The sequence below is a fragment of the Hyaena hyaena genome, unplaced genomic scaffold, assembly GCF_003009895.1.
Source record: "Hyaena hyaena isolate Hyena2069 unplaced genomic scaffold, ASM300989v1 scaffold_63, whole genome shotgun sequence".
Taxonomy (NCBI): Eukaryota; Metazoa; Chordata; class Mammalia; order Carnivora; family Hyaenidae; genus Hyaena; species Hyaena hyaena.
Window position 1 is genome coordinate 797,542 of NW_024080695.1, and position 21,958 is coordinate 819,499.

Here is a 21,958-nt window from a genome sequence, read left to right on the forward strand (position 1 = left end):
CTCCTGGTGTCCGGGCCGCCACGCACCACCCCCTGCGCCCTGCTCCCTGTTGGGGTGGCGGCTGGTAACAGCCTGTGTGTGGTTTCGCAGCGACCCCGAGTGCGAGGGGCACCGCTGCGAGAACGGCGTGTACGACCCGCAGCAGGACGATGGGGACGAGAGTGCCGACGAGGACAGCTGCTCCGAGCACAGCTCCAGCACCTCCACCTCCACCAACCAGAAGGAGGGCAAGTACTGTGACTGCTGCTACTGCGAGTTCTTCGGGCACGGCGGGGTAAGTGCCGCGGAGGCGAGGACGGCTCGCCCTCTAGCTTGTGCTCGCCCTGAGGAGGCGATGAAGACGCCGGAGCTCTGTGTGCGGGTTACTGCGTTTTTGCATGTTTGTGATTTTAAAACAATTGATGAGCTCGAGGCCTCCTGAACAGCCGGCCGTGGAGCCGTTGGGCCCCGACGGTGCACAGCCGTGCGGTGGGTGCTCGCTGTGCGCGGTGTGCACGTGGGATGCCTGTTGCCGGAACCCAGGGGGTGTTGATGCACATACACACTTACGCCTCCTTCCAGAACGGTCTGTCTCTACGAGCAGATGCCAGCCGTGGTGCCTCCGGGGGAGGCTGGGAGGAAAAGCAGCGGCTGGTGTTTTGCTCTTTTTCTCCTCGTGTTCTGTCTGCGTTTGCTCAGCAGGCACACGTGTGTTTACTGTTAGGAAGCAATTCTGGCAGTGGGGTGGAGGGCGATTTTCTGTTTGCCTTTGGACGCTAAACAAACCTACAAATGGATGAAGAGATTGTATAAACACATTTATTGACTTGAAAAGATAATCACTGTATCCTACAGGAAGTACATTAATCTGTATATGTGGGTTTTTTTCCTTTTTTGGCTTAAAAATATGGGTCCGTGTACATAGTTGGTCCCGCTTTTCCGTATCTTTCAAGAATGTGTGAAGGTTGATGTGTCCGTGCCAGGACTTCTCTTGGGGTAACTCTGTGGGAGCTTTTCTGTTTTGCTGCCGCTTACCTTATTTTTCACAGTGAACATTTATTACCTGACAAATAAAAAGTTCATTTTTAGGGATATGTTCTGGAATTGGCAGTATTCAGAATGCTTAAAACGTGAAGCTTAATTGAGTTACATTCTCATTTTATCGCCTTAGCCTCCGGCTGCACCAACAAGTAGAAATTATGCAGAAATGAGGGAGAAGCTTCGTTTGCGGCTGACCAAGAGGAAGGAGGAGCAGCCTAAGAAAGCGGACCAGCTCTCCGAGAGGGAGAGTGTGGTCGACCATCGAAGGGTGGAGGACCTGCTGCAGTTCATCAACAGCTCCGAGACCAAGCCGGTGAGCAGCACCCGGGCCGCCAAGCGCGCCAGGCACAAGCAGAGAAAGGTGAGCACGCCGCACAGCGCTGCCCTGGGGTGAGGGTGGGGCGGGCCTCAGGGCCCCTGATGGTCTGTGTGTCTCTGGCCGGGGCTGGAGCCGGGCAGACACCCCATGTGTATTTTCAGGACACGGCTTCGCCCTTTCTGTCATGGTTTTTTTTCGTTGTTGTTGTTCTTGTTGTTTTTTTATGGCTTTATTTTATTTTGAGAGACAGAGAGCAAACAAGGGAGGGGCAGAGAGAGAGGGAGACACAGAACCTGAAGCAGCTCCAGGCTCGGAGCTGTCAGCACAGAGCCCGACGTGGGGCTCGAACCGACGAACCTGAGATCATGACCTGAGCTGAAGTCGGACGCTTAACCGACTGAGCCTCCCAGGCGCCCCTGTCATGAGTTTGTTAATGGATCTAAAAGAAGCCTTTGGATCTCCGAGTCCAGTGAGGGCCTTTGTCTTTGGAAGAGCCTTCCTTCCCAGGGAGGTGGAGGAAGGGAGCCCCTGGCTTGGAGTGAAAGGGGGTCGGCAGTGGGCTTTACTTTGCAGGTAAAGTTCCTTCGACACGAGGCAGGGGCAGGCCCTTGGCACAGCGACATCCTTGGGACCTGGTCTGAGTGCTCCTCCCATCCCCCCACTCCTCGTCCCCCAGCTGGCAAAGGACAGTCAGGCAGAGCCATCACAGAAGAGGGCTGGCACGCGCCGTGGGGACCCCAGATGCAAGAGCGGGATGGACCCCCATTGTGGGTAGCCCGGGGCACCTCACCGTGGGCATGGGCTGTCACGAAAGCCGATGTCTGCCACGACTAGATGGGTTGGGCCAGTGGAGGGTGCAGCACGCGGAGGCTGTCGGCCAGCACTTTGTGTTAGTGCTACCAGCGAGGGGACGGCCCGCGCCTGCCCTTCCGTGTGCCTCAGCACCCAGGCCCCTGCCGTGGCCTTCCTGGTCGGAGCCGCCTACAGAGCCAGACCGCAGCAGGCAGATCCGGGCTGTGCAGAGGGAACCGGGAAGGGCCAGGGCTCTGACCGCACGGTGGGCGGCTTCAGGAAGAGGCGACATCCCGCACAGACACAGTGGGAACATTCCCGAGTGCGCCAGAGTGGGCCGCCCAGCAGGAGCCCTGCTGGCGCTGTGGCCCCGTGACCCCGTGGCCCCAGGCGAGGTTGAACCCAGCGGCTCTGAGGAGCAGCCTGCCCTGCGCCCAGGGAGCCCAGGGTCTGCCGAGCCCCGCTGGAGCGGGACGGTGAGACGTGTTCTCCATCAGGAGCGTTCCGTCAGGGCCCACTCAGCCCGTGTGCTCTGTACCCAGCACGCCGGCTTCTAGAGTGGCTCACAGATCGGCTTCGCGTCTGGCTGACGGGCTGGTTGTTGAAGGCACCACGTACCTGGCTGTGAGTTCCTGTAGATTCTGTCTTGTGGCAGATTTACCCCCGACCTGCTGTGGGGGGGTGCTCTACTCCTGGACACTGGCACCCCTGTCCAAAGTAGCACCCACAGGGCCCACTCAGGAGCTGCCTGCCGTCTCCAAGGCTTCTCTTTTAACAGATGGAACAAGGATTTTAAATAAGTTTTATCTGAGTTGTCAAATTAAAAGTTTTTTTAACCTGTTAAATTTTTAACATAACTTTGTATTTTATATTTAAGTTTTTCAAAATGACAAGTAAATTGTCTCTTATAAATATTGCCTACTGAGATGTTGTGAAAAATAATTTAAAACTGGAAGGACGTCTGATGATTGCCAGAGTTTGTTACCGGGGCCCAAGGACGCAGAGCCACGCTTTCCACTCTTCACGGCCTCCGCGTGTTGTCGGGGCAGAAGGAAGGGTTCCCACCGAGGCTCCTGGACCGTGTATCCCCAGCGAAGCACGGTCTTTGCTGGGCATGAAGATTACCGTGGTGCCAAGGGAAGGCAGGAGTTGCCAGCCTCTGTGTGCCGTGTGGCGTGGCGTTTGTTAGCGTGCCGTTGGCCCTGTGACACTGGGGAAAATAGGTTTATCTGCCAGGGTGGGCACTTCTTACGTGTCCTGTTGCTGTGCACGTGAACTCATCGGCCTCGCCTGCTGGGGTGCGTGTGCCCAGCGCTCTGGTGGCACGTGTGTGGCCATTAACTGTTAAATCGCCATGGGATTGATGTTCGGGCCGGTTGTCTCCAGACGTCACGCACCGGCGGGAGGCCGGCCCAGTGCAGGGGCACCGCAGCTGCCTTGACCTGCCGTAAAGAAGTGCCGAGCCACGAGCTCAGAGGCCGAAAGGAATTGTTCGCTAAGTGGCTCCCGCGCCGCCACCACCAGTAAAGTAATAAGTGTACATACATACCTGGGTAGAAAGATTAAATCTCATAATTCCCGAGAGGAAGATAATTTGGGGTGGGCGTGTCTTAAGCTTTGGGTTTATTATATATCCCCTTTTGGAGTTTATGTTCTTACTAAATGAATTGTTTTTAAAGTTGATTATTTTCTGTGCGTCCTCACCTTCAGAACACTTGCTGTTGTCTTACGTTGCCTCTTTTCGCACGGCAGCTGGAGGAGAAGGCGCGCCTGGAGGCGGAGGCCCGGGCCCGGGGCCACCTGCACCTCCGGGAGGAGCAGCGGCAGCAGGAGGAGGAGGAGGAGTTTCAGCGGCTCCAGGAGCTTCAGAAGCTGAGGGCTGTGAAAAAGAAGAAGAAGGAGAGGCCAAGTAAAGACTGTCCCAAGCTGGACATGCTTGCTAGAAACTTCCAGGCAGCGGCAGAGTCTGTACCTAACTCTGAAAACATGCACAACGGCTCACTAGAGCCAATGGAAGAGCCAGAGACCTCACCTCACTCCCCTTCCAGACACGGGGACCACTCAGAGCCCGGGCCGGAGCCGGGGGCCGACGGGGATGCCGCCGAGCCCGTGGACGCCAGAGACTCCAAGCTCCTCCTCCCGAAGGAGGTCAGCGGGAAGCAGCAGGAGCCGCTGTCTTTTCTCCTGGACATAATGCAGCACCACAAGGAGAGCAGCGGCAAGCAGAAGCTCAAGCAGACCAGTAAGGCCAGCGGCGAGCCGGCCAGGAAGCCGGCCGAGCCCCCCCGGGCCTCCGAGAGCCAGCCCAGACCCCGGCCCCAGACAGAGTCGAAGGCAAAAGTCCTGGACCTCACTTCGCTGGCAGAGCAGAAAAGGGAGGAGCGGAAAGTCAACAGCAACAACAATAACAAGAAGCAGCTGAACCACGTCAAGGAGGAAAGGTTGAATCTGGCCCCCCAGGAGCCCGCCTCCCCCAGCGAGCACCCTCAGGACAGCAAGCCGGTGCCTGCAGACTCTCCTCAGCCCAAGGGCAAGAGCAAGAAAAACAGGAAGAAGAAAGGAGACCGAGTCAGCAGCTCAATCGGTAAATACGGTAAATATGGAGCAGAGGGGGGTGTGGCCGGTGCCCCCGTCCAGGGTGCGGGCCTGTCCCTCCTGGCTTTGTGCTGCTTGTGGCTTCGTCACAGCAGTGAGAGACAGCAGCCACTGTTCGCTTTAGCGTGTTTGAAATAATTCTAGATGGACAGAGAATTCCTCTTCCCCGCGGTTCCCAGAATCAGTGCGTTCCCACATTTGCTTTATCTTTCTTTTTCCCTCTTCTGTTGTTCTGAACCAAAGGAGAGTAATTGCAAACATGAAGCTCCTTTATACACTTAAATACCTCACTGTGTATTTCCTCGAAACAAGGATACTGTCTTCCAAAACCACAATAGTTATCAAAATTAAGAGATTAACACTAATACAATACCATGACCTAATTATAGGCCTTACTCCTGAAGGCAGAGCATTGAGTCCGTCCTCTGTGGGGTTTTCATTTCCATTTTTCTCTAATTACAGTAAGGTCATATTTTTAAGAGCTGTTTGTCTCTTTCTTGTGAATTTTCTATTCATATTTTTTTCTCACTTTTTAATTAGGTTTTCGGTCTTCCATTTTTAAGAGTTTTTCATGGGTTACGGATATGAGCCTTTTAACCGTGTTACGTGCTGCAGATGCGTATGTATTCCCAGTGCGCGGGCCGTCTGCAGCCATGTGGAGGTTCTCTCTGTCACTTTTATATAGTCATTTCATTGATTTTCTCTTGCCTCTGGGTTTTAAGTAACTGTCAGAAAGTGTCCCTTTGACACGAAGGTGGAAGCGGAGTGTGCCAGTGCCGTGGAGTATTCGTGTGGTCCACCTTCTTCATGTGGCCCCTGGTAAATTTGGAGTTTGTTCTTGTGTAGCCTGTGAGGCATGGGTCCAGTATTCTCTCTCTTTACATGGTGAGCGCGCTGGCCCAGCACCAGGCATTAAAAACTCGGCCTGGGGCACCTGGGGGCTCAGTCGGTGAAGCGTCCGACTTCGGCTCAGGTTATGATCTCATGGTTCATGGGTTCAGTCCCTTCATCTGGCTCTGTGCTGACAGCTCGGAGCCTGGAGCTGCTTCGGATTCTGTGTCTCCCTCTCTCTGCCCCTCCCCCACTTGTGCTCTGTCTCTGTCTCTAAAATAAACATTAAAAAAAATTCTTTTTTTAAATAAAAAAAAAAAATAATGCATCCTGCCCCAGTGATTCAGGACGTTTCCTTTGTCCCACACTGAATTTCTACTCCAGGACTTCTCTTCCTCTGCTTTGTCACGCGCCGTTCGCTGCGCTGAGCGAGCGAGTTGCCGGCCTGTGTGTGTCTGCGAGGCCTCTCCTCGTAGCTGTTTCCCGGCTGTTGCTTCCCCTGTGCTCCGTGTGCGGGAGCCGTAAACAAAAGCTGTGTTGCTGTCTCTGTTGGAGTTGCATTAAATGTATTCATGGGTTTGGGGAGAATTGGCACCTTTATGATACTGATTGTCCTTCCAGATACAGGAGTGCTTCTCACTCGTTCAGTGCACTTTTAGGAATGCTTTAAATTTTCTCTCCTAGGTTTTCCACATTTCTTATGGAGCTTCTTGCCCACTAAGTGTTTTATCTTCCTTGTTTGTAATGTCACTATGGGACGCGCCACCATGAGGTCTTCCCGCTCTGCGCTTTAGGTTCGTGAGCCACTGAGCACGGGGGCTGTGGCTGCTCCAAATGGAAGGTGTTGTAGTGCAAGCATATGCTGGATTTTGAAAAGCTTGTATGAAAGAAAAGAGTATAGATATAAAATATCACAATGTAATTTTTGTACTGATTCATGTGGAAATGATCATCTTTTGACTCTATTTAATTGAATGGAATATGTATTACTAAACTTAATTTGACCTATTTTTAAGATTTCTGAATGTTGAAGTAGGCTCGGATTCCTGGGATGAAGTCCACTTGCTTGTAGTGTATTGTATTCTTTGATTTAGGGTTTTGTTTGCTATTATTTTAGTTAGCATTTTCATACCAATATTGATAAGAGATATGGGTCTGTAACTTCTTTTTTTCCTACTGCCTATAGTAGCTTTGGCTATTAATATCCTATTTCAAAAAGAAGTGTAAAGAATTCGGGTTTCTCGTTTGTTTTTCATTTTCAGTTTTCTAAAGAATTCGCCCTGCATTTGGGACTATCAAAGCTTTCAGGTTTTGAGAGAAATCTCCTGTGCAGCCCTTTGGGCCTGGTGCTTTTTTGTGGACTAGTTCCTTGATAATTTTGTGTCTTTCCTGAGAATGATAGAAATGGAAATCAGTTTATTTGGTATTTCTGTTACTAATGAGATTAATTTTAGTAAACTATATTTACACAGTAAATTATTTTCTTCAACTAGGTTTTCCAACTTATTTACATAGATGTGGGCAAAGTACCTTTTTGTAAAAAATTTATTTTCAGTGGCTATTTTCCTCATTATTATTTGTGCTTTCTCCGCATTGTGTTTCATTCAGTTAGTTAATAGTTTATCTATTTGGGGGGTACCTGGCTAGTTCAGTCGGTAGAGCATGTGACTCTTGCTCTTAGTCAGGGCCGTTGAATTCAAGGCCCACATTGGGTGTGGAGCCTACTTAAAAAAAAATAGTCTGTTTTGTTATTTTTTTTAACCAGGCTCTTGATTTATTAAATAGGTTTACTGTTCTTTCTAATATCTCATCAATTTCAGCCTTTTATCTTTATTTTCTTCCCGTGCTTTCTTTTATTTCCTTGTTTATTTTCTCACTTTTTGATTTGGGAATTTAGTTCATTTGTTTTCATTCCGCCATTTTTATTGATCAAAGTATTTATAGCACTTCAGATTTTTCTCTGATCATTCCTTTAAATATATCTCATAGTCTGATAATGTTTTCATTGGGTTGTTTTTGTTTTTTTTTTTTACAGAAATTCAGTATTTCTTTGTTTTTATCCTCCATTCATTCGTAGTGTAATAGGGGGCCTTGAGGTTTCTGGTGGGAGAGCAATTTTTTATGTTAATAATTTCTAGGTTTTCTGCATTGTGATCAGAGTATGTTGTTTGTAATATTTCTGCTTTGTGGAATTTACAGATATTTTGTGACCAGCTTTTGTGACTGTCCCATATACACTTGAGAGAAAAGTGTGTTTTTTCTGTTACCTGGTGGAAATGGAGTCTGTGCGCATGAGGGGCCGATGAGCTGCAGTCGGGTTGCCCCTCTGCGTCCTCTGCCTGTGTTTTGTGCTCCGGCCCCGCCCTCTTGTTTATCATGAATGAGCTTCTGTGTTGTATCTCTTGTAGTTTTGCCTTAGAAACGTGGCATTTGTGTTATTTGGTACACATTCCTAACTATGATACCTTCTTCGTGAATTGTGGTTTTTAGTACTAAAAAATGTCCTTTCGTTGTGTTTCTGTGCTTTTGGCTTGAATTCCACTTTATTCAGGATGGTGATCGTTGCCCCTTTTCTCTCGGTCTCCGCTCACCTGGCAGGAGCTCTCAGTGCTAACCCCTTTCTGACTCACCTAGAGCTGCCTCATCCTCCCATTTCAGACAGCCCAAATCTGAGTCTCGCTTTGTGAGCCAAATGGAAAATCTTATCTACAGGCGGGTTTAAGCCCATTCCTGTGTATTGTGATTCCGTGCTTTGTCTCAGTTACCCTGTGTATTTTATGCTTACTGTTTCTTTTTCTATGTGATGTGTTGTGTTAGCTTTTATTTTAAAAAACCATTGGTGTTCGGGAAACTTGGCAGAGTCTTGTCTGAGCGCATCCCTCCGCACTTGCACGTCTAGCGCCCCGTCCTTGGTTTCCTTGCTTACCTTCCACCGCTGGCCCCACGGGAGGCCATCCGACACCCACTTACTGCCGGGGCAGCAGTCTGTGAGCTGATCCCGTTCTTTCCAGTCCGCAGTCCCTTCTCTTCCCGGGTTTCAGCCGCGCTACTTCTGCCGTGCCAGTGTTCGTAGGTCCACAGCTGACTAGTTCCCTGCTTGTGCTGGGCCTCCTGTGGTTTTCCCAGTCCTCTTCTGGTCGGGTGAAGCTTGCCCTTGGGCTCAGGTCCTCAAGTATAGGTCAGGGGCACAGAATTCTCTGAGCTTTGGCAAAGCAAAATGTTTCTTGCAGTCTTAATGATGAACAGACAGCCTGGCTGGATATGAAATACTTGGGTCACACTTTCCACTCTGATTCATACAACTTTTTGTTATGAAAAATATCTTCATGGTGCTGAATCTGGTTATGGTTCCCTTTTTTCCCTTATGCCAAGATGTTCAATACTGATTATTAGTTGCAATCAGAAGAAAAGAGTGTTAGAAACTTGCTTTATTGGAGTACCTGGGCGGCACCTTTGGTTAAGCATTCGGCTCTTGATTTTGACTCAAGTCAGTCTCATGGTTCCTGAGATCAAGCCCCCTAATTGGGCTTTGGGTGCTGGCGGAGAGACTTGGGATTCCCTCTCTCTTCTCTCTCTCTCTGCCCCTCCCCCTGCTTGCGAGTGCACTCTCTTTCTTTCAAATGAAATAAACGTTAAAAAAAAAAAGAAAGAAAGAAATTGCCTTATTAAGACACCTTTTCCAGCAGATGTATCTGTTGTTTGCTTTTGTGGTGTTTGGCTTCTAGAACTGTTAATGGAGGGACAATTGCTTAGAGATTGTTGCTCTCTTAGACTTCACTTCCATTACATCTGTAAACACCCCTGGGGTGCCCGGGTGGCTCAGCTGAGTGTCCCACTCTTGATCCCAGCTCAGGTCTTAATCTCAGGGTCATGAGTTCATGCCCTGTGTTGGGCTCTGCACTGGGCGTGAAGCCTACTTAAAAAAAAGCACCTGCCCCATCTTGCCCTTCCTCGCACATCGGTGTTTCCTCGAACAGGGCCTCCGCGAGCTGAGTCAGCAGCCACACGAGGTCTTCTGGATGTCCAGACAGAGGCCCGGTCGGAGCGGTCTTTGTGCTGGAGAGGGACGGGCTGGGCTGTGGAGGCAAGGCAGCTGCGACTGGCGAGTTGTGCGGGTGGGCGGGGCGGTGAGGGCCAGCCCGGGAGCAGCCGCAGCGGGTGGAGATGGGGGCGCCCCTGACTGTTCGCAGGGGACTTGCCCAGCAAGTAGAAGGGGTGGCGTAGGGGTAAGGGGGGGCGGGAGGATCACTGTCGGAAAAGGAGCAGGCTCGCACAGAGCATGCGGGACACACTGCTTGTTGCCTGTTCTGGGGGGTCAGGTGCCCGAAGGTGCGTGTATGGAGGAGGTAGCTTTATGAATGGGGAACTCAGGAAAGCGGTCTGGGGCAGGGGTGGAGGTTTGGTGGTGTCCAGGTGGGATCCAGGTGGAAGGAGGGATGGGGGAGGTGCGGAGGAGGAAAGCCGAGAGTCGGAAGGCCTGGGTGCTGGCGGAGGTGGGGGCTGTGCTCACGCCGTCCCGGCAGGGAAGCTCTCACTGCCGTTCCTGTGAGCTCACGCTGGGAGGGCGCTCTGCCTGGTGGTAGAGGTCGTCAGCGGCGCTGGCTGCCCACACCGGTTTGTGCTGCAGCGGGCGTGCCCCGGTGACTGGGAAGGTGTGTCTCTGTTTCTTAAAGATTACACAAAACTATCCCACGCCAAAGTCTGCAGGCAAGTGGACCCTCTGCACCTTCTCTGATGGGGCTGGCTGTCGTGCCTGCGCTGCCAGTCCTCGCACGAGGCTCAGACAGGGCCCAGGAGGTGGCCGGCATCCCACAGGTACCAGACGGGGCGGGCAGAGCAGAAGCAAGAGTTTTCTGCAATGCTCAAGCTTGCTGAGATTCTAGGAGATGGAATAATCCGAATCGTTGGTCTCCTTGCTATCCTGTTTTCAAATGGGGGGATTTAACTGCACCGTGAAATACAGCCTTGCTTTTTTATTGGAACAGCCTGAAAAGTTTTTGATGACGTCTCTGAGATGATGTGTGTATAAACCGAATGCCAGGGAGCCATCTTCCCATAGAGGCTGATGCCTGGGACCAGGGTACAGTTGTGTCCTCTTACCGTGAGGGGCTCTTGCGAGGGACAGCGTTCTTCTCCCCTTCGAGCTCCCTCTGGCCTCACTGGTGCGCCTCGGCCCCCCCACCGCCCTCAGGGACCGAGGGCAGCCTCTGGGCTCACAAGCACTTATGTCTCTGAGAATCTTTTGAAGAGCTGTCCCATCACGGAGACTCGCCAGTTAAAGATGGTCCCGTGGGGATCAGGTACCAGCAAGCGGGCCTCTTCCGGTGGGACCTGAAGCCACAGTTGCTTTGCTCGGCAAACGTGAGTCCCGTGATGTCCAGGCTGGACCTGAGTGTTCACAAGCACACGAGAGGCCTCTGCTTTTGGCTGTTTGTGAAATCTCACGTTAGAGAAAATTTTCAGTTTGCGAAGCTGTTAAAATTGAGTCGAGTAAAGCCACATGATTTCTTCCCTTGTAATCTGACTTGCCTTGTTTCTTTCGTTTTACAGATGATGTCTTTCTGCCTAAAGATATTGACCTAGACAGCGTGGACATGGACGAGACGGAGAGGGAGGTGGAGTATTTCAAAAGGTAAACGTTGGGGCTTGTGTGTGGCGTAGTGACGGGTTGGTGGCTGCCGTACATGACCCCCCGTAGCTGTGCCGGTTGCGCTGGACACAAGTTCTGCCATCCTGCCAAGGCGCGTGGCTCCTCAGTAGCACTCCAGCCTGTGACCGCCTGCCACACGTGTCCCCCCAGAGCCCTGGGACCCACACTGGCCTCCTCACCCCCCCCAAGCCAGGCACTCCCCCCCCCCCCCCGCAAGCCCCGTGTGACGACTGGTTTAGGACAGTGGTTCTGACGTGCTCCAGACCAACAGCACCAGCTGGGCACGTGGGGTTCTGCCCGCACCCGCGGATCTGACGCTGGGGAGGGACCCGACGTCTTTATGACGACAAGCGTCCCTGCCAACCCGCGTGTGCTGATACCAGAACATTCTTTAGGAGAAAAGTGACATTTTAGATGTTTTCCCAGTTTTCCTGACAAGCATCAGACTTTATTAACTGTGTTCAATAGTATTTTATCTACCTTGTAAATTATGGCAAATTTTATTTTAAAGCTCCTTGTTCCTTCTTTGTTAGTACTTCAGTCTCTTCATGTCAGATAAACACACACACACAAACACACGGAGCAGCGTCTTTGCTCTGAATGCTAACTGTTTAGGGTAGAATAGAAATCTAGGGGCGCCTGGGTGGCTTAGTCGGTTAAGCGTCCGACTTTCGCTCAGGTCATGATCTCGCGGTTCGTGGGTTCGAGCCCCGTGTCGGGCTCTGTGCTGACTGCCAGCTCAGAGCCTGGAGCCTGTTTCAGAGTCTGTCGCTCCCTCTCTCTCTGACCCTTCCTTGCTCATGCTGTCTCTCTCTCTCTCCTAGAAATAAATAAAACATTTAAAAAAAAAATCTAAATATTTCTGGAAATTATATAATTTATGCGTGTGTGTATGTGTATCTCAGTAGGTGGAATAAAGCATTTGCTCAAGTTGGACATATGTTCATAACAAACACTTAAGTAGGACAGACGGGCACACCCTTAACATAATAAAAGCTATCCATAAAGTACAACAAGTGCCATGGTTAGTGAAACATTAAAAACTGCCCCTTGAGATTAAAAAATAGGAGAGAAGGATAAAGATGTCCATCGTTACAGCTTCTGTTTGTGAAGGCGTAAGAAGAAACAAAAAGGGATAAGAATCGGAAGAAATGGGATTGTTGTTCTCAAGTGATACAAATGTGTTTGTACAAAGTTCAAAAGGACCTATAGGTAAATCACTTGCATTATTAAGAGAGTTTCCCATGAAGCTAAATTCTGGGGAGCAGGGGATGGAAAAGGGACTTTTCTTGGGTAAAGGCAGGACTTTGGAGGGGAAATTTTCCCAAGGTAGGTCTGTTGGGGCTCACGTATTTTAAAATCATCCATGAGCTTATAGGGGCGCCTAGGTGGCTTAGTCGGTTAAGCGTCCGACTTTCGCTTAGGTCATGATCTCGTGGTTCGTGGGTTCGAGCCCCACGTCGGGCTCTGTGCTGACTGCCAGCTCAGAGCTTGGAGCCTGTTTCAGATTCTGTGACTCCCTCTCTCTCTGACCCTCCCCTGCTCACGCTGTCTCTCTCTCCTAGAAATAAATAAAACATTAAAAAAAAAAAAATTTTTTTTTAAATCATCCATGAGCTTATAAACAAAGATTAGCAGACACCCAAGACTTGGTGAAAACAAACATCTAGAAATGAAAAATATAAGTATTAAAATCAAGATCTTAATAGGTATATGATAAATAGCTTAGACACTGCTGAAGAGGGAATTTGTGAGTTTGAAGAAATACCTCAAAGACGTACCCCCAGAATGCACCGTGATTCAAGGAAAATAGAAAAGAGATTAAGAGACATCGAGGAGGGACTGAGTTTAATGTACATTTAACTGGACCGCTGCCCCCCACCCCGTCCTTAGGAGATGGGGCTACAGAAAAGCAGTACGTAAAGAGATACGGTGCCTGGGGACTCTGCAGAGATAGAAATCCATATCTACGACGTACACCATTAGGATAAGCAAACAGAAATCCTTTCCTCAGCACAGCAAATGTAAAACCCAGAGACCATGGAGTGGTATTTTCAGTGTTGGGAGAAAATTGTCAGTTTATAACTATGTATCCCACAAACTTGTTCTTTCCCATAAAAGAAAAACTACAGGAACGTGCTACAAAAAGATCTGTGTAAAAGAAAACATCTGAGATTATACTTTAAGAGAAAAGGAGATTGATCTTAGAAAAACAGTCTGATTTTCAGGAAGAAAAGAGAAACAACCTGATAAATGTCGGTAAATAAAATGTTTTCTTTGTAACAAGACAGTAATAATATCCAATTGATGTTATGCCTGGAAGAACCACCATATTGAACAGCAATAGTGTGTGGGTTAGGTGTAAAATATTGCTGAGTATCCTCAGGTTCTTTAATCATTTAGGTACTTAATAGTTAAGTATTTAATATTCAGACTCTAAGGTGAAGGTGAAACAGTTTCACAAGCAATCATTAAAAGAATACAAATAGGATGTATAAATTGCTAATCTATAGAAGGAAAAGATCAAAACTCAGAAAAAGTAAATGTAAAGAAAGTACAGTAAACAAATTTTCAAACCACAAGACAACACAAGCTCAGTTTTATCAGCAACCATAGTAGATTAAAAAGAAGTTTACCAGATTGTGTTAATAATGTTAAATGCATATATACACACTTACGCACGTGCACATACACACCATTTACAAGAACATACCTGAAACAGTGAATAGAAAGGTGGAAATAAAGAGGGAAAAGGAAGCTATTGTGTAGTTTTGTTATTATCAGACAATGTTTTAATATAAGGGACAGGTAAAGGTTGCTGTTTAGTGATAAAAGTTTCAGTGTATAAGGAAGACAAAAATTTTAAACTAGGTACTTAATGAAATAGTCTCAGAATACAAAAAGGAAAATCGCTTGGGCTGCACAGAGAATCAAATCCACTCTTCTTGTAGGACATGTCATCTTGTAGGACATCCGCTGCTTCCCTGGGCACTCCAAGCCTCCTCCCGGATGTGGGGGATCAGCACAGCGCAGCCAGCAGGCCGAGTCTAATGAGTATGGATGACACCGCATCCAGGAAGCGGGGTCTGCGTTCTTGCGCGCACAGGGGACGTTCACAGACATGGAACGTGTGCGGGGCCATGGAAAGCAGGCCTCAGAAGCTTCAGAAAATGAACATGCATAATTTGTGCTCTCTGACCGTAACATGTTAGCTAGGCAGTGTACAATAAGTAAAATTTTAAGTCACTTCATATTTGGAAATCTCAAAGCATATACATTTAAGTAACTCATGGGTTAAATAAGAAACCATGGTAATACATTTTGAATACAAGAAAGTAAAAGATAAGGAAAACACATAAGAAAATTTGTAGGATGAGGAAAAAGTTTTCTCTTGAGAACCCTTTCAGGGAAGCCTTGAAGGCCGCCCAGTGAGTTTTTAAAAATCTGAAATTAATGCATTCGGGATTACGTTTGAGAAATTAGGGGAAAGAACAACCAGATAAACCCAAAGAAAGTAAAAAGGAGATAAAAAGAAAAATAATGAAATAACAAAACAAATACAGAGAAGATCAGCAAAGCCAAAATCTTTTTTTTTTTTAATATTTATTTTTGAGAGAGAGACAGAATGCAAGAGGAGTAGGGGCAGAGAGAGAGGGAGACACCGAATCTGAAGCAGCTCCAGGCTCGGAGCTGTCAGCACAGAGCCCGACGCGGGGCTCGAACTCATAAATTGTGAGATCATGACCTGAGTCGAAGTCAGACGCTTAACCGACGGTGCCACTCAGGCGCCCCAAATCTGACTCTTTAAAAACATTAACTATATAAATAAACCTTTGAGAGACTAGTCAAGAAAAATTGGAAAAAAAAACACACACACAGACACACAAGAATATAGTAATTAGATGGAAAGGAACCAGGATGTTGGTAATTACCAAAGTTGGACCATGGCTGCGTCCATTTCACTGCACTCTGCTTTTGTGTGGGTCCAAATCTTCCATAATAAAGAGGGTTTCTTTAATTTTGCGAATATGAAAGTGGGAAGGAAAGCTTAGCTACAGGTGCTGCAGTAATTAAAATATGAGAGAACAGTGGGAACAACTACACAATTAGTTTTAAAACTTAAATACAAAATCAACCCAATAAAAAAATAGCTTGAATGATCCAGTAACCATCAAAGAAATCAAAGCAGTTATAAGTCTTCCCAATGAGAAAACTATATTCTGACAGTTTTGCAGAGAATTCTCCCAAACCCTCAAATAGATTTTCCAGGCTTGTACCAGAGAATGGAAATAACCCAGAACTCCCCACTTCATTTTATGAGAGAAGGAAGATTTTTGATACCAAAATCTGCTAAAAGTAATAATACAGAAAACATGAAAAGTTACAGCTCTTTCAGTCATGATGTAATATTAGATGTAAAATCAGCAAGAAAAAGTTCACATTCCAAATCCAACAGTATTTTAGAAAGCAGTATATGACCAAACTGGTGTACCCTAGGAATGAGTGCAAGGAGTATTTAATACTAGGAAATCCACAGATACGTTTTGTTAAATTCTTTAATATAAAGAAGAACCAGGGGCACCTGGGGAGCTCAGTCAGTTAAGCATCCGACTTCGGCTCAGATCATGATCTCACGGTTCGTGGGTTCAAGCCCCGTGTCGGCCTCTGTGCTGACAGCTCGGAGCCTGGAGCCTGCTTCAGATTCTCTCTCTCTCTCTCTCTCTCTCTCTCTCTCTCTCCCTCTCTCTCTCTCTCTCTCTCTCTCTCACCCTCCCCTGCTCATACTGTCTCTCTCAGAAATAAAAACATTAAAAAAAAAACAAAACCATATCATTTCCATAGGTTCAGAAAAAACATTTGGTAACATCTTAGCACTCTGTTAATTAAAAAAAGAAAGAACGAAAAATGGTAAACTCGTAATAGAAGTAAATACCTTTAACCTGAAAAGGAGATTTTCAGAAAGGAAAGAAAAGAAATCCACATGAAACGAATTCCCATTTTCTAAAATGGGAAACATGGAAGCATGCGCAAAACAGGTGTTCTGTGTCCACTTCTGTTCACCCGTAAGTTACAATTCCTCCTCAACAGGGCAAGAAGAAAAGAAATCAAAGGCTTAACGAGCAGGAAGGAGGAAATAAAATTCCATTTTACAGATGATCTCTAATGGTCTACAGGGGAATTACAGAAGGACTTAGTAAGGGGCTGGCTGCAGGATCCGAGTACAGAAGCTACGTTTGTCTATACCATCCATAATTCGAAAATGTAATTTAAATAAAGACGGCATTTATAACAGCAGAATCTGCATCGTCCATGAATAAATCTAACAAAAGTTGCACGAGACTTATGCGTAGACTTTGAAGCATGACTGAAGAACATTGACCTAGACCCTGTATTCACTGATAGGAAAAGTGAGTATCGTAAAGCTGTCGTGTTTCCAGGAATTTATCCGTAGAGTTTAAAACCCAAGAAGGATTTTGTAAAATTTTGGCAGTTTTAAAACACATTAGGATGGATATATTGTGCTACAGTCACACAATGACATGCTATACAGCAGCGAAAAGGAGTGAACCTAGAGCAGTCTGCAACATGGATCTTACAAACTGAACAGTAAACGAAAGGCAGAACCTGAGAATGTACATAATACCCTGTTTATATAAAGTTCAATTTAGACACAACTGAAGTGCACGTTTTAATGTACCCACCAGTCAGCCCAGCAGCTACACCCCGGGCCGTCTGCCCAGGAGAAGCAAGTATATCCACACAAGGACGTGCGCCTGGATGTTTCTAGAAGTTTTATCTGTGATAGCCAGAAACTGGGGACAACCCAGGTGTCCACAGCAGATGAACAAATAAACTGTGCTCTGTCCGTCTGGTGGACGCCGGTCAGCGGTGAAAAGCACCCTCCTGATGAAACACCGTAGTCGGACCTGAGAAGCAGTGTACGCGGTGCGAGGGGTGCCTCCTGTCAAGTTCCACGTACGTGAGACTCCAGGAAATACAAGTCCGACGATAGTGACAGACAGCAGATGGCGGCTTGCCTGCGGCCAGGGAGCCAAGGAGATGACCCGGAGGGACACAGGAGAATTGGGGGTCTCCTGGAGATGTTCTGTCTGAATTGAGGGGAGAGTTACCCCGATGTATATACCTGTCAGCACTGAGCTCTGTAACAACTGCAGGTTATTGTTCACAAACTCTCCCTCAGTGAAGTACACGGAGGAGGGGCACCTGGTGTGAGCATCCAACTCCTAATTTTGGCTCAGGTCGTCATCTCCCAGATTGTGAGTTTGAGCCCCCAGTTGGGCTCTGCACGGACAGTGTTTGGATGAACCTCTTGGGACCCTCCCTCTCCCTCTCTCTCGTCTCTCTCTGCACCTCCCCCTCTCCCGCGCACACACTCTCAGATAAACTTAAAAGAACATTTCAAAAGAAAGTAAGTATATTTTTCAAGAATACCACGTAGGTGTTAAGACTGTAAAGAAAAGCAAGGAAATTATTGACACAAAAAGCCAGAATGGTGATGACTTGAGGGGCGGGGGGGGTCGGCTGTGGCTGAAGCAGACGCTGGTGCTGGCCGCGCCCCATGGCTTGGTTCTAGTGAGCCGGCGTTTGCCTTCCGTTCTTTATGGTGCACGTCTGTTTCATTTATTCTTCTGGATGTGTATTACGTTTACAGAAAAAAAACCTTATAAAGGATTGATAATGATTCTCCCTTTCCTGCCCATTATAAAGACTTAGAAAGTCTTATGATTATTAAGACATCAGGATATTCGTGTAGAATACAGAGCCCGGAAACAGGCTGTAAAACACTGAGCTTTGATTTATGACAAAGGAAGGTGTGTTCGTAAATGGAAATGTGACATTTAAATTTGGATCCTTACCTCACTGTACTCCAAGGTCAGCTTTAGATGAGGTTCTAAATGTCAAAAGCAGCCCCTTTTATTTGAATATAGGTGAATATCTTTTTTTTTTTTTAATGTTTTATTTCTAGGAGAGAGAGAGAGACAGCGTGAGCAGGGGAGGGTCAGAGAGAGAGGGAGTCACAGACTCCAAAATAGGCTCCAGGCTCTGAGCCGGCAGTCAGCACAGAGCCCGACGCGGGGCTCGAACCCACGAACCGCGAGATCATGACCTGAGCTGAAGTCGGACGCTTAACCGACTAAGCCACCCAGGTGCCCCGGTGAATATCTTTTAGACCTCAGATTAGGGAAAGATTTCTTAGAAACAATAACCATAAAATAAAAGATTGATAAATGACATTGAAATCAGGTTTTTTAAAGATAGTGAGATGGTATTTGTAGCAGATCACAAAAGATTAGTATCAAAATATAAAAAGAAACAATACGAAACAGAAAAAGACAAACGTGTTGACAAATGGGAAGCGCAATGACGGACCGTACAGAAAAGCGTCCAGTAAGCCGGCGAGGTCTGTAGCCTGAGCGCGAGCCGGGCCGCCGGGAGCAGCGTCTCCGCCCACCGCTTCCGGGACACGGGCTCCAGCGACTGTGGGAAAGACTCTGGCAGAACCTGGTAGAGTCGAAGCGGCACGTTTCACGGAGCCCCACCGCCCGCCCCCCGCGGGTGCCCATGAGCTCAGCCCAGGTCGAACCACGTGAGTGCAGTGCCCTCTCGTCTGTTCCCCGCGTGCGCTCTTACGGCCTTGGGAATGAGCGAGCTGTGGCCGCATGAGGATCTGCTCAGCACTGTGAACAGTACGTCTCTGTTCCTGTAAGTTCGGAAATCAGCACACGAGTCCCCGCTGGAACCATAAGAACTGGGGCTGCTTCCTGCGAGAGGACGTCAAGGTGCCTCGGGTGGCCCCGTGTCGACCCGGGCTGGGGGTGTGGCCACCCAGGCTTTCGTGTCATGGTTACCCGTGCACACGCGATCTGTACGTGTGACGCAGTCCGCGGCGGACAGCCCGGAGGCCTGATGGGGAGGTGGTATCAGAGCATAAGGTGCAGGGGCCGGGGGGTGTGGGGAGGGCAGCAGGGCCAGGGGACTCTGGGCCTGGGGGCCCCAAGGAGCGGCGCGGGCTGTGTCCTGTGCCCCGAGAGCCCGTCTGAGGCCTTGCTCCCCTTGGGTTGGAGCTCTTGGTGGAGTGGCCTGTGGGGGGCCGGGAGTGACCCTTGGAGCGTCCAGTCCAGGCGGCGGCTCATGGAGACGTGCGGGCACACGTGTGCCGGGGGGGGGCCGCTGGGAGTGGCTGCAGGAGAAGGGAGACCGTAGAGGCAGAAGGGGAAGCTTCCAGAAGGTGCAAAAGGTAGCACTGCTGGACTTGGGGTTTGACCAGCTATAGCCGGGGAAAGGGAAGTGGGGTTCAGGACCGGGTGGGGGACGACCCCCTCCATTTGGACGCAGACTGCCTGGCAAGCTGTACAAGAAGTCAAGTTTGGTTGATGTAACCACCGTGTAAAGCGACACCTTCCGCTTCCGGCTCTGTGACAGCAGTAACCGCTCTCAGGCTTCGTCCAAATTTCTGCCACCCAGACGAGCTGGAAAGTGGAAACCGTCAGAAATTATGTCAAGTAAAGGCTTTTGAAAGAAACTGTTCGTTTAATACAGAATCGGCCACTGTTGCCTGGGAAGCAGGTGGCAAAGTGTGGCCTTTTTCAAGCCCTGTTTGGCGTGCAGCGTGTGACCCGGAGCTGCACCCCGGGGCTGGAGGCTGGTCTCTGAGGCCCCGGGTGCGGGGCGGGCGGTGTAGGCGGCAGTGGGGCCGAGCCTTGCCGTGAAAAGTCCCATTCCTCCCACATCGTGGAAAAGTGAGGACAGGTGGGATCTCCCTGCCTTGACAGGTGACGGCCAGGGTGGTGGCCGTTGGCAGAGCCGCCTTCACAGCCTCAGGCTCATCAGAAACTTCCCTTGGGCAGCTTCCCCGCAGGACAAGTTGGAAGAGAAGGACACAGGAAGCCAGAGGACGTTGAGGGCGCTGGCCAGTGTCCTGAAGAGGGGTGACTCCCTCCTGAGGGCCCATCCCCCCACCCCGACCCGCCTCGTCCCCCCGCCCCGCGCTCCCCCTCCCCGGGGGTCGCTAGACCTTGCCAACTGCAGCTGGAATGTGGGCCGTGTCCTTCCGTGACCGTTTGGCTCTTTGTCTCCACAGGTTCTGTTTGGATTCCGCGAGACAGACCCGGCAGAGACTGTCCATCAACTGGTCCAATTTTAGCTTGAAAAAAGCCACTTTTGCCGCCCACTGAGTGAGGACCGCCTGGAGAGGGACGCGCGGGAGGTGGGCCCGGCCCCAGGGCTGTGCCGGGTGGGCCGCCGCACCCGAGACCCCCAGACCGAGAACTCGCTGCTCGGCCCGCGTCGGTAGCTCGTGTGCGTGTAGTCTGTGAGCGAGGCTTCGACCGCAGCGCTGTGCCGTCGGATCGGGACAGTGGCGCCGCCAGTTTCCCACCACGCGGCCTCGGAGCCCGGGCCGTGGCCAGAGACGCGTTGCATCATCCACGTGGCTCGTTGCCTCTGCATCTCGCCCTGTCCTGTGCTCTGTCCCCGCCGGGGCACCGCCGTCACTCAGCTCTCGTGTGCCCTGCGTCCCACCCCGCGGCGGGCTGGGCGGGCAGGCGCTCTTCCGTTCTCCTCCACAATCTACTGTTTAAGAGTGTACACGTTGCGCTGTTTGTGTCTGATCCCCCTGACTTGTAGCCAGCTTGTGTAAGATCCCTTGCAGAATGAGAAAGTTCAAAAACAAAACCCCACCCAGTACTCACACCATCCAGTCTGTTAGAGAGTGTACGACTGTATTAACACGGAGGCCTGCCTGGCTACTTTTTTAACATATTGTTAAGTAATATTAAAATCATGTCTTTCTTTTTGAAAGATGGAATACATTAGTACAGCAGAGGACCTCGTCTGGTTGCTTTCTGCTGGGGCCCATGGGGGGCGGCGGGGGCAGGGGGCAGGGCGAGTGGGTGGCAGTGTGTATCTGGGCCCTTCCGTGTGCCCAGCGCAGAGCCCGGCCGGTCCTCTGAGGGTCTGGTGTGAGCGGTGGTGGCACCGGGCACCGGGCGGCAGCGGTGTGGTGCGGTGCGGGCCGGAGGGGGGACACCGCGTCCTGGCCTGCAGGGCAGGGGAGGGGCCAGCGGGCTGGGGCTGCACGCGGCCTAATGCACACGTGCCCACCCAGCTCTCAGGGCGTAAACTGAAAAGTCCCCAGCATTAAATTAGTTATAAACTAGGAACGTGAGCAGGATTTCGGATGAAAAGGGGCACCCGCCTCGGTTCCTCTCTGAGCCCCCGGAGCCCCACCGCTCCCCCTCCTGGCAAACGTGCTTGTGTGCGGCCCGTTCCTGAATGAAGGGGGAGCGGTGAGGGTCCCATCTGTGTGTGGGGAGGGGGAGGGGGAGGCGGCCTCCAGAGGTGCCCTGACGGCTCCATCCGCAGGACTCCTGGGCGACTCCTGGGCGACGGGACGCAGGGGGCGCTCCTGAGGCTCGGGGCTGGGCCGTGGGCGGGACGGGCTCAAGTCCGGGGCGCTCATCAGAAACCCGGCTGAGAGGCCTGGCGTCAGGGATCGCTGCTCACGGACAGAAGGCCGCCCGGGAGCAAGTGTGGACGGGCCGGGGGTCCAAGCCCAGACCCGCTGTCTGGTCCAGGGGGACGGCCTGGAGGACACAGCAGCGCTGCGGTGGCCAAGGTGAGGCCCCAGAACTGCCCGGGGCTCCAGCCACGACCCCGTGGGAGCTGCTTTGCGGGCAAACAGGGCGGGAAGAGCGGGTCCCGGCACCGGGCGGGGGGGGGGGGGGGGG

At 50.1% G+C, this 21,958-nt stretch overlaps 1 protein-coding gene across 8 annotated transcripts in view; it reads left to right on the top strand.

The window, feature by feature from the left end:
* The window catches only part of FAM193A (family with sequence similarity 193 member A), a 164,376-nt gene extending 143,323 nt beyond the window's left edge, over positions 1 to 21,053 (top strand). For 6 of the 8 annotated variants that reach the window (XM_039232071.1, XM_039232072.1, XM_039232076.1 and 3 more), the window contains 5 exons: positions 91 to 274; positions 1,151 to 1,381; positions 3,884 to 4,724; positions 11,108 to 11,189; positions 20,311 to 21,053. In XM_039232071.1, coding sequence (XP_039088002.1) covers positions 91 to 274; positions 1,151 to 1,381; positions 3,884 to 4,724; positions 11,108 to 11,189; positions 20,311 to 20,404 — 1,432 coding nt within the window. In that variant the 3' untranslated portion in view covers positions 20,405 to 21,053. The remainder of the gene's footprint in view (positions 1 to 90; positions 275 to 1,150; positions 1,382 to 3,883; positions 4,725 to 11,107; positions 11,190 to 20,310) is intronic. The other 2 variants (XM_039232074.1, XM_039232075.1) reach the window with 1 other exon arrangement.
* Positions 21,054 to 21,958: the final 905 nt, after the last annotated feature.